This window comes from Sclerotinia sclerotiorum, genomic scaffold (assembly GCF_000146945.2).
Source record: "Sclerotinia sclerotiorum 1980 UF-70 scaffold_3 genomic scaffold, whole genome shotgun sequence".
Taxonomy (NCBI): Eukaryota; Fungi; Ascomycota; class Leotiomycetes; order Helotiales; family Sclerotiniaceae; genus Sclerotinia; species Sclerotinia sclerotiorum.
In genome coordinates this window covers 1,501,810-1,513,502 of record NW_001820833.1, presented here as the reverse complement: position 1 = coordinate 1,513,502, position 11,693 = coordinate 1,501,810, and the positions used below count along the sequence as shown (strand labels likewise).

The 11,693-nt window shown below is 42.6% G+C and overlaps 6 protein-coding genes across 6 annotated transcripts; 2 read left to right on the top strand and 4 right to left on the bottom strand.

The window, feature by feature from the left end:
* Window positions 1–66: 66 nt before the first annotated feature.
* SS1G_02677 (predicted protein) lies at window positions 67–1,578 on the bottom strand (the record flags this gene model as incomplete). The annotated part of the gene is made up of 4 exons (XM_001596407.1): window positions 67–291; window positions 454–1,040; window positions 1,106–1,333; window positions 1,404–1,578. The coding sequence occupies 4 exons, from the start codon at window positions 1,576–1,578 to the stop codon at window positions 67–69; spliced, it is 1,215 nt and encodes a 404-aa protein (XP_001596457.1).
* Window positions 1,579–2,486: 908 nt separating this feature from the next.
* SS1G_02676 (hypothetical protein) lies at window positions 2,487–5,151 on the bottom strand (the record flags this gene model as incomplete). Its single annotated transcript, XM_001596406.1, has 6 exons — window positions 2,487–3,027; window positions 3,079–3,247; window positions 3,297–4,191; window positions 4,249–4,685; window positions 4,747–4,824; window positions 4,875–5,151. The coding sequence occupies 6 exons, from the start codon at window positions 5,149–5,151 to the stop codon at window positions 2,487–2,489; spliced, it is 2,397 nt and encodes a 798-aa protein (XP_001596456.1).
* Window positions 5,152–5,540: 389 nt separating this feature from the next.
* Window positions 5,541–6,017, top strand: SS1G_02675 (predicted protein; the record flags this gene model as incomplete). The annotated part of the gene is made up of 2 exons (XM_001596405.1): window positions 5,541–5,573; window positions 5,865–6,017. 2 exons carry the CDS (start codon window positions 5,541–5,543, stop codon window positions 6,015–6,017), a joined length of 186 nt encoding a protein of 61 aa, XP_001596455.1.
* A 1,139-nt stretch (window positions 6,018–7,156) lies between these two features.
* SS1G_02674 (predicted protein) lies at window positions 7,157–7,870 on the top strand (the record flags this gene model as incomplete). Its single annotated transcript, XM_001596404.1, has 4 exons — window positions 7,157–7,218; window positions 7,302–7,389; window positions 7,454–7,642; window positions 7,694–7,870. 4 exons carry the CDS (start codon window positions 7,157–7,159, stop codon window positions 7,868–7,870), a joined length of 516 nt encoding a protein of 171 aa, XP_001596454.1.
* Window positions 7,871–8,152: 282 nt separating this feature from the next.
* On the bottom strand, window positions 8,153–8,554 carry SS1G_02673 (predicted protein; the record flags this gene model as incomplete). Its single annotated transcript, XM_001596403.1, has 1 exon — window positions 8,153–8,554. The coding sequence occupies one exon, from the start codon at window positions 8,552–8,554 to the stop codon at window positions 8,153–8,155; it is 402 nt and encodes a 133-aa protein (XP_001596453.1).
* A 737-nt stretch (window positions 8,555–9,291) lies between these two features.
* SS1G_02672 (predicted protein) lies at window positions 9,292–10,752 on the bottom strand (the record flags this gene model as incomplete). Its single annotated transcript, XM_001596402.1, has 1 exon — window positions 9,292–10,752. One exon carries the CDS (start codon window positions 10,750–10,752, stop codon window positions 9,292–9,294), a length of 1,461 nt encoding a protein of 486 aa, XP_001596452.1.
* Window positions 10,753–11,693: the final 941 nt, after the last annotated feature.

Sequence of the window (11,693 nt, the reverse complement as noted above, 5' to 3'; positions counted from 1 at the left end):
AATACCTTCGGCGAGACTGCAATGGTAGAAAAATTGCCGTATCAAGCCCTTGAACTTAGCACCAATCTATTCTCTAGCCCAAGCAGCCGCTCGATCGTGAGACCACAGTAAAGTTTCTTTAGCAATATGCATATTCACCTGCTTACGTCCCCCTGTCGCAGCAACTAACGTCAAAACCCGAACGGTCTTGAGTTCTCTAATCTCATTCTCAAGAAACTCTTTAAAAATCCGGTCAAATTCTTTTTGAGACTTATCGCTTCTGATACCATCATGACCTTCATACCTATCAAACTGCAGTTCCAGGATCAGCTCTTGCAACTCGCTGCAGAATTCGTTGATGAAAGGTATATAACACTTCATACTCTAAATCATATCATGATTGCATTCGTGACGACACAAATCTCTCGTGCATTGATGCATTTTAATGGTTCCTTTAAATCGTAGTTTCTTCACCGAAGCGCTGTTTCGAGGTCGGATATGATAGAGGAAACGAATAAAGGGGTCATAATAACACCAGCCCGGAATTGCAGTGATAATTGCTTTGTCCCGGAGCTGCTGAATCGCTTTGGGAGTTGATTCTTTAGTTATACCAATTTTGCTTGGATCGGGTCTGTATGAATTTCCTCCAATCCATGAAGGAGGATTATTAAAAGTGGTATCAGATGCCATATAAAACGTAAGGATGTTCATACCGTACAGCAATCTAGAGCCAATCTCATAGAAAGTTTGACAAGTGTGAAGAAGCGTTGCGTCGACTTGGGGACGGAGAATCCTACGAAGCTCAATGTATGGTCCCTGCTTATCATGGAGTGTTCTTCGCATAAACGATACGAGTGAATTATCGAAGTATGCGAGATACCATGGCATTTCACATCGGGAACTATCTCCGTCATAGACTAGTCCCTGTCCAGGAATAGTGGCACAGCTAGTGTGATGTGTCTCCGAGTAATTATTCTTCCAATTTGAAGTCACAAGTTTTGGGCAAATCAAGCAGCTGGCAAAAGGGAGTAGGGCGTGTCTGAAAATATTGACATGAATCTCTATGAAACGTTAGCTAGTGAGAAAATCATACATCTATCTAGGAGCGGCAAAAAAACCGACTTACCTCGCGGGAACTTTGAGAAGTATGTTTTATGATCTCGTGGTACATTCCATTGATCTTCGCTCTGGTTTTTGTGTACTCTGCGAGCAGATTTCATGGCTGCAGTAGTTCTGTCAATCTCTTGTAGACAAAGTGAACTTTGGGGTTTATTCAAGAACAATTGACGCTGGGCGTCCATGATCACCTCAAATTTGGACATGCAACCATCTTTGGGTCGGAAATTGTGATAATCTGAAATTCATTAGCACGTCAGACCTACTTCCAAGCTTTTAGAGCGGATTTTCTAAAAGGTGTAATATACCATGGGTGATAAAATAACGAGCGCTATGTGTGAACTTTACTCTATATATCCAATTCTCAACGACATACTTCCGGAGTGCAGTTTCGGGATCGTCCTGAGGATATGTTTCCTGGGCTAATTTCGCGTAACCATCTATAGGAGGATTCCAGCTCGGTTTTGACTTAACGTTACCCATGATGTGTGGAGAGGATAATACTTGTGCAATGTTAGATTATTTTGGTGGATATTTCTGGAACGTTTTGGGGGTTTATCTGTGCCGTAGGAGTCATTATGATGTTGTGGAAATGGAGAAGGAGAATCTGTAGATGACGGCGCGAGCTTATACAAATAGTAAGCTACAGCAGCCAAGATCAAACCGTAAATAATTAGCTTCAATGTCTGCCATATTATCGAAATATACCCAGCCGTACCAGAAAGATATGACAAACATGATGGTTGTTATATCGAGAAGCTGCTACAATGGGCTCATATACGGAGTACGGTCCTACGGTTACCAAAACTCTCTCCACGGCTCGGTGGCCAGTAGTGACAGTATTATAACTCTGCCATAGCTTGAGCAATCATTCAATTCTTAATAGCCCAAGAGCGAACGCAGTAGGGAAGAGTAAGATTATTCCCTCCACAAGAAGAAAGTGAACAGATCATAAGCACATCAAGGCAATAGACCGCATTGAATATTGGCGCTTTGAAGAACAATGGAGATGGTGGCAGTTGATGTAAAGTTTGTCTAGTCAGATACTATCTAGTCTGACGAGATGAGTTCGTTGAAATGATATCTCTTGACGATATATCTCATATGCTTATACCAGGCTCCAAGCACGAAATATGCTCAACCATAAGTGAGATCAATCTAAAACATCGGAGAATGGCGTCGTTGTGCAAGTTCCCAAAGCTCACATGTAATCAAGTAAAGCAGATATTAGTCTGAGATGATTCAAAAAGGGTATATTGACATTACTCATTAACATCTAATTTTAACTATTGCCACAGTTCTAAATACCGGACCATCATTCATTTCATCCAAACTGTCATTTCCATTCCTTCCTTTTTTTTTTTTTGGCCCACCCAAATAAAACCACATGATTATCCATTAGCCTCATTATACATACATTTGTCCACATTACCGCTTGCGGGATTTCCAGCCCAAGTTGGAAATGGTCTGCTAACTCCACTTCCTCCTGCAACAGCGAAAGTGAGTAAAAATACCATGACTTGGGTTCCACCGTCAAGACCGGCAGAGACCAAGTAATTCCACTTGACGAAAAACTTTGGTCTCCATTTGCGGAGGTAGAATTGGCCGAATGCTCCGATGTAATAGTACATGAAGACACTGGCGTTGATACCGACGCAAAGGTATCCGAAATACCAAAGGATGATTGAGAGGTTGAGGTAAGACCAGATACGTTGATGAGGGAAATATCGGTGCATAATCCAGAAGGGTACGGGGACGAGGAATCCGAGGAGATATGCGATGGTTACCCATTGGTAGCGAGCACCGATAGAGAACATCTTTGGAGCAATAGCCCAGGCTATTGCGAGTGAGTTGAATGACTGGACGTTGGCTCCTGACCAAATTGGTGTTCCTTCAATGGTGAGAAGTTTTGGAGTTTGATTCTTGACGATGCTAAAATTTGTTAGCGTGTAAAAGAATCAGGGATGAAAAGAGAGAACTTACGTGATCATCATAACATAATTGAGACAAGCACCAAAGATACACCCGATAATCTGGGTTGTGTAAGTGACTTTTGGAGAAAGCTTGTTTTGTTGAGCAAGTTTCAAATCTCGGAGAAGATACTGCCCTTGTTGAAGAGCATTGTAGGTGAAGGTTGTGAAATACATATTTGCTAGTTTGGTTATTAGCAGTGTGATAAAATACTTGATGATGTAACTTACCAAGGGGAGCTCCAGGGAATAAATATCCAGCAAGGGTTTGAGCAACAGGTTCGATATTGAATTGAAAACCAGTAATGGCATACTGAGCGCCAAAGAACAACATGAAAAGCACCAAAAAAAGCATAGCCACAATCAAACCCCACCATGGAAGAGTTGACTTCATAGCATAAAGACAAGCCATTGAAGTGATGAAGCTTGCCAAGAATGCTAAGAAGTACCACAGATCGGGGACTTCATCGTAATCCAACATAACTTTGTAATGTGGATCAATGTTGGGGTCGTTTCTCATAGCTTGCTTTTCTTCTTCGCTACGTGTGCCACTATTGCCTTTCCAGAATATATAATGAGATGGGGTAAGCATCTTCTTGAGCGTAGCTTTGTTGGCCCAAGCCCATCCAGCTTTAATGTCATCATAATTCCAAAGGAACATGTGGACAAAATTAGCAGTAAACCCCATATTGGATGTGATGAGGTAGACAATGTAAGTGGAAGCCATGTAAGGAATACCTCCAGCTTCAAGAGCCTCCTCATTCACGGTGAAATCGTCGTTGAGGATTGTCGTCTCATTGAAGGTATCATAGTATGTGGAGTTAGAATCGCCATTGAACAACTGTTGAGACAAGAATGGGAAATCTTGCGCTCTCCAAATGTTACCATAGTACACGGCCATGAAGAGAATAATGCAGCCGAGAGTACCGACGAAGCTGTTTACCAGGGTTTGAAGGGGCAGCCATAGCGGGGATCCAAAACTAGCGACATAATTCCAGTCGAAGGAAAGAGACAGGAAACCAACACCCTCGTTTCCGTTTGCACCTCCGAAAAGATTGGTGAAGACAAGGTTGTGTTGGTCTGCAAGACAGAAAATTGAAACACCAATAAGAAGAGGGAAAATGTACTGTGTAGTGTCAGTAATGCTTTGAAGAAGCTCATACAATTAACGGGATTTTCATACCTCGGGAAGCAACTCCCAAACCAATAGAGCGAAGAAAATAAGCCAGAAAATCTTCATTCTCTTCTGGTTGGTTGCTTTCTCCTTATGTAAAGTTTCCAAAACAGTAGTAACAGGAAGGTTTGCTGGATAAAGCATCTTCGTAGGCCACAGAAGACTACTCCTCATCATACCTGCAATGCCATATCCAATCAATTGTGAGGCTAAAGTCAAGAATACACCAGCAGCTTGACTGGGGTATCCTCCGTACCAAAGCTTTTGTGCTGCAAGTGCTTCTGTTGATAGAGCCGAAACTGCAGCGGCCGATGCCATTATGACAGCGGCAGCATGTTCCTTTTGATTGAATGGACCAGGATTAAGGAATCGACCGACTGCACCCCGTCTTGGAATGGCAAAAGCCATGAATATTCCAATGGCATATGCGATGACAGTTAAGAACACTAAAAAAAAATTAGACGTATGCACAAAAAAAAAGCAATGGATTAGATATCATGAACTTACTGACTGATACATAAATGACTTGAGGCTTGAAGTAGAAAATTTCTTGGAGTACAGCTCCGAAAGCCGACAGACCCATACCTGAAGACTCATTAGCATAAACATAATAAAATGCTAAGGACTGTACACACCAATGAAAAACATGCGGAACGTCCAAGGGTTCAAAGTTGGGTCATCTTCGACATTAATGACAGCAGTAACAATATCTTCCGCAGTCTCGAGCGCATTCACTATCCCCCCGCGTGCTTCTTCATCCGTTTGAGAGAAAATCTCGCTTTCGTAAGGCGCCTTTCCGAACTTGTCATTCTGGACATCTTTGGAATCAAGGGATTCGGAAGCCTTGTTGATAGATGGGGCTCCATGTGTCTTTTCCTCGTAAACAACGTCGGTCTCTCGTGGCGAGTCCATATTGAAAGCCAGTGCTCGCAGCAGATCAAAAGGGCTGAAGAGAGAGAAAACGGCGGACCAGCGACTTATGTAGAGATTATTCCCGTGCTACTCTCCGTGGGACTACTTCGGATGTTGTAAATCTATCTTGTAAACAGATAAGAAATGAAGCGTGCCATTGTGCTGTGGAGCAAGCCGAATATGGTACAACGACTCGCGACTCGTTGTACTTCTCCAGGGTCCTCGTATAGGTTTGAACACACAACCCTTGAAATTCAGTTATACCGTCTTTCAAGGAAGCTAGAAACCGGTGATATGACATTTACATATTCACCTGCCTTTTCTGGGAATTCCGATAAGCTAGAGCCCCGCATTCAATCTGGACAAGCAAAGCTTAACTCTCTTCAAAGATGCAGGCCGCAAAGCTTGATGGAGCTTATCAGGTAAGCCCGGCCGTGCGCCAAACAGAATCCTTCACACGATTCCCGCCACTGTGGTTTAGGCCCAACCTTCCATAATTGGAATATCTAGGCGTAGAGCAAAAGCCCCGTGTAAGAAGTTACTAGACAGTATCCAATCAACTCCGCCATAGAAAGTTGAGGATAAATGACAGCAGCTGGAGCATTTTCCGCCACTAAAAATGACATTGCTGGAATCCTTGTGAATCCCACTTTCGATAGACTTAGCGATAACGGGGTTGAAATGCTTGTATTGTTCATGACAGCCAGTAATAGAGGGGATCGTCCGTCCTAGACTTGACGAGAAGCGTACAATACAAGAACTTGTTATGTGCCGTTCCTGAGTTTGCTGCATACTGTCAATATCCTGGGTGCATGAAACAACCGTTGGTAAAAGCACATGTTCAGGTCAAGGTCAATGAGAATTGAGCCGAACGAGTAAAGGAAATATGATGATGTTAACGGCCTTACCTGACTCTATCTTGCAAGCCACTCATACTCTTGTGTACAGGCTGTTAATGATCGATGCTTTGTTGGCCGAAGAATATCCTGCGGGGGCACATTTTTTCAACGTGGACCGTCAGAGTAGTATTTAATTAGCAATTGAATCTAGAGGCCGCATTGCCAATAAACTCTATCAGGAGGGTTTGAGAAAAGCTTTCGGATGTGCCATACTATATGTACGAATGATATAATGCAAATATGCAATATCGAGAGCATCTCTTCGTGTCTGAATACTGCAGAATTTTGATACACCGTGGTGTTTATTTTCACGTCTATCGACCATGGTCTGGATAGAAACGGGCCGCGACGGTTTAGTCTCGGAAGATAAGCATTAATGATCGGTGTGGTCGTCCAAGGCGATAGGTCGGTCTGTCAGCAACCCCCAACGCATCGCATTCTTATCTGTTTATCAAACACACTATGTCTGCATATAGTGGCAAATCCACGATACTGGAATCCAGCTTCCAGGATTTAGACAAGGGATGACCGGCTGGATATCCGTCGAGAATCGAGATAGATATCTAATCCTATCTATCGCAAGATGTTTTGACTTTGAGGCTTGGGCTCCCAAAGGCTCGTTCATGCAGGTGATTATCCATCTATGGACTACCTATAAGAACAATCAATCGAATACACGAAGAACTTTCCTTATCTTCGCATGAAGCTTTACGGATATCCATCAAGGAGGTGATATCGGAAAGGCATGTGTTCAGGGTAATTAGGTCGGATTGCATGCAGGCTGGCTGGTGCTGAATCAGGGTCATCATCCGCAAAACCTTCCTGGCGCACACGATGCTCGGAAACAAAATTTGGTGTCGAGGAAGAAAGAGGTCAGATGGTTTTATGTTCTCATTGAAAATGGGCAGCCTATTAAAGACGCGTCGGACGCTAAATTCTTACCGGTCTTGATTGGGCAATCTACCAAAAATTAAGTCGGAGTCCACGGAGGTTTCCAACTGTTGCAAGGAACGACGGTCAAAATCTGCGAGTCGACTTGATCTGCATGATCTCATGGGAGTTGCATCAGAATTCGGATTTTGGAATTGCACTGCGTAGTGGCTATAATGTGTTGTTTCTTCTTGCAAAACAAGGGTGCAGATTCAGTAGATCGATCGATTCCACAAAGGTAGGTATGGGATACTTGCTAGGTATGCTTCCAAATAGGCTACAATAATACAATGCCTTTGATGATCTCTAACAATGGAATAGGATGATGCCTGATAGATCTGTGATTCCGCAAGCAGATATATTCTCCAATGCACTGCTACCCAAGGCACACAATATCCATGCATTCACGGTGCTTAAATTTCTTTGAGACGTCACACCCGAAATATCGCATAGCGAAATCTCATCGACCCAAGATTATCACTACCCTCATTTCTGTATTCCTTAAACCGTTCAAAGTGAGTGTCAAATTTCTCCTTCCAGCCAAACTTCGCCTCAATGTCTTAGCGTGCTTCATTCTGTTTCCCTTCGTCGTATTCAAACATGAAGTCAAGAAGAACATTGTTTGGATTGTCGTCATTGGCCACAACAGAAGCTTCCACGCGGTGTGGTGTCAACGGCTTTTTATCTCGTCGGGCAACTAACACAAAATCAAGGATCTTATGCCAACTATTTCCGGGCCCGCCGATGCTGAAATGCAATCTCTTGACATCAGCGATCAGAGGGCGGCGTTGTTATTCGAATCTGCCGTAAACTTCTCGCGACGCTTCTTTCGATCTGTTTGTTTGGAAGACCCTCGTAAATACATTGCCGTAAATCACGTATGCAGGTGAACGATCATAGAATGAAAATTTTGTCACGCCCTCGACATGCTGTGCGGAAATTTCCTTCTTCTCCTGTCTTGTAACAAAACCGTTCCAATAATGAGGTTTCATTTCTTTATATCAACGAGGCTCCATGTAATGTCATGCTTATATCAACTCACAGGTTTGGGTAGAGTGCTTTTCTAATTGATATAGGATTTTTGCACGATTCATATTGATATTCTTTCTCTCATTGGCCCAGCATTGTCGACATACCCAGTTTTGCGGATGAGGATTCGAAGTCTCATGTGATCAGAAATATGCGTACGCATTGCGGATCCTCTGGTGGAAGTGATATTGCTGTTGAGATTGTAACTTCGGTGTATTGGATACACCAAGGACTTTATGGTCACCAGTACAGTGGGTGTCTATATTTTTGACACCACGATTAGAACTCTCTTTACCTGGAGGAAGAGAAACAGGAGCAAATGCTGAGATAGTTGGACACTCGGTATGGTGCCGTTTTCCAGAATGGATTAGACGGGCGACAAGCTTAAGGTCTTCTACTCTAGGACGAACCGGTTGTTTAAGAACGGCAAAGAGCAACTTTGTCGAAAGTTTGAGGTTGAGGCGGGACTTGAGGCCTTTGAAAGTTATCGTAAGATTACATATGCAAGCGAGGGTAGTAAGGGGAGGAGCGTTGATGTTGGTCATGTGCGGGAGCCACCCCATCTCCTGAATTCACCAAAGTGAAAAAGTTTCCTATACCATTCCGCAAGAGGATGCATGGCAATTCTCTTTAATCGACACATCTACATGAGAGATTGACGATATGATATATTATGTGGATTCATGCCTACTATTACTAGGCTAATAGTGAGAAGGAATGAAGAAAAGCTCCCCCCATCTCTGAATTCAGAACAGCTCCTACTCAAGAATCACCCTGATAACTCACGAGTGCGAACATGAATACACAGTGTAAAAAGCGTAGCAATAATGGTTTGAGAGAAATTCAAATGCAGCACAGCAAGTACAATTTACCAAACTCAAACATACCATTCTAAAGCTCCACCATACTCCATTGACAGAGCATCTAGGAACCATCTAAAATTCAAAGAAATACCCAAAATGCCATAAAAACCAACCACGACCTCCAGGCACCATTGAAGAGGCTACCAAAAGTATCAAAATTAAAGTATCAGAAAACCCACCTTCCCCATAACCATTCCCACCATTCGCAGCATTTTTTCCCAAATTTTAACACCCTCACGCCTACCGCAATAAAACTTTCCAACCCAAAACCAATATTAAATCCTTTTCTCCCCGTCTGTCTGTCTCTATCCATCTCTATTTGAATGAAAGCTACATCTAAGCCCAAATTTCTAGCAGATAAAAATTTCCAAAAACATATAATATGTGTCAAAAGCACTGTAAATCCCATTCTTACATCCTTACACTGTCCATGGTGACATAATGGAACCAGCAATACTTCGCCGAGACAACACTCGATCACGGTTTGTTTCCATGCTATGAGATTTTGGACGACTGAAGAAAGAATTTCTCGCATTGAGTGTCAAGGGTTCTTTGTCCTTCCGAATCGGCTTAGGTTGAAAAAATGATGTGGTGGCTGAGACAGATGGGATTTGTCTGGCTAAATCAATCGATAACGATGCACTGTGGTTATTTCCAGCTCTATTTGGATTGTAACAATTAATGATATCAAGAGAATTCCTGATAGAAATGTTGTCGTCGTGTGGTATTTCATTGCTAGGCTTCGCGACTGGGAAGGTTTGGGTAATTGGCGAAGCTGAGGTAATTTCTATGCTTTCCATACTGGCAGGCTTTTTCATCGTCGTTTTCGTACCGACTACCGAAAGGGATGGAGCTGTGTTTGAACGTATAATAGGTCCTGTGGCAATTGCATCAGACTCCCTAATCCAGTCAGGTAGGAAATCTGGCAGAACGAAGGATTCAGGCTTGTCAATCGGAGAACCATCGTCCTCAAGACTACCAAGGTCAACGCCAGGCTCCGAGTGCTGAGACTCATGTCTCGGAAGGAGAGACTCAGATTCTAGAATCCTATCTGGGCCGAAAAAGGATCCATCAAGTTTCCCGTAGGTTCTTTCTTCCTCAGCATCGAAGGGAGCATTTGTAGTCGAATTTCCCTTTCCATCTTGAGCTTTTCCGGTGAGAAAATTCAAAAAACGACTCATCCTCTTACCCACAATACCCTTAGAATGATCACCACAAGCGTGCCCAATCTCAAGTTTTGGCCTTCCATCATAGTTATAGAGGAAGTCAATAAGAATTCTGAAATCGCGTGGCTGAAAATGTTGTACGTTTCCAGAATCACCATCACCACGCTCGCTAACAACAGCAACGGGACCCTTCAAAGGATATTTCAAATCGCTAGCCATGATATGGCTGATGCATGCATTTGGCGGAGAGTTATCGGTTAAAAAGTCCCCCCGAACGGCTAGAATAATGCGATGATCAAAGTCCTTGCTTGCCATGTTACAATCAACAAGAGTCTTGCGAGTGTCTATCCGATCCTGGTCGTAATATTGAAGGAACGTTGCCACAGACTTGCCCCTAGAACCATTGGCGATCCAAGCTAACTCAAAATCTTCCGAGTCCACCGGCAGAAGGAGACCGAGTCTGTATTTCTTATCGAAGGTGTCTTCGGGGCATGGATTTGCAGTAATGAAATCTATGTATTTCTGGCAAATAATCTCATGAACTGTGCGATCCCCGTCCTGGCACTTTGTTGAACAGTACCAGGTAGCATCGCAGGTTGTACATGGGATCAAAGCATTTTCTGTACAGTATCCGCATTTTGGGTGCTCGATTCTGGGACCAAAGGAGGAGATTGAGACCCGCGGGCCAAAAATTGGGTTGCGTCGTGAGGTCATTGAAGTAGGTAGCTTAGTAGCTCGTGAAGACTTTTTATCTAATCGTAGAATTTTATCTCGTCATAAAATAAAAGGCACCCAGGTACGCAATGGATCAGAAATAAGAACGAAATGGATAGCTTTGTGTGCAGTGTAGTCGGAATTGATCACTTCTCATCAAACATAGTGAATAGAAATCCGTGTAAACTCATCAGGTAAAAGAATGAAATTAAAGTTTGTCTGTGAATGGAGTCAGATTGCTAATTTAAGAAAGAGATGATGCGATCATCAAAAAGCTTGAGAAAGTAGGAGAAAGATATTGAAGGTAAAGAAGTTCCAAACGGGCTGTGCAAAAACTTATTACTATAAGTTTTGTATCTGAAAATGGGGCAACTTTTGAATAGTTAATAATTATAATTAATACGGTTCATCCATTTATTATACTGCTAGCTGTGAGGAAGGCTGATGGGTTCCGCCACAAAGGCGCAGTCTCATTCCAAAATTTAAAATGATGAATAGCTTGTTGTAACAAGAAAGACAAATTAAAGCAAAGAGATTTTGATAGAAAAATTTGGCCAGGATGGGAATAGTTTTAAAGGGAAATCCAAGATAAATAAGAAATGAAAGATTTGATTAAGTGATATCTATCCATACTACTCGCTACAGAGGGAGATACTCCTGTACAAAGATATCATCCTTTGTTAAGAGCTTAAAGTATAGTCAAAATACACTAACGGGAACGTTGGTGAATTTTGCTAGCACTACTCTGACAATAGAAGTGAATGTCTTGAATTCGGCAAACCAAAAAGCGGAATTCTAGATCCAAACTGCGCTGACACCTCCATACAAACTTCAAAAGAAGCAAACAAACTCAAAAAACACTTCACGGACTTTAACTGCAAATCCCAGTCTATTGTATAACAACATAATCATCATTGTATTTCTTGAAAAGGCAACCCATA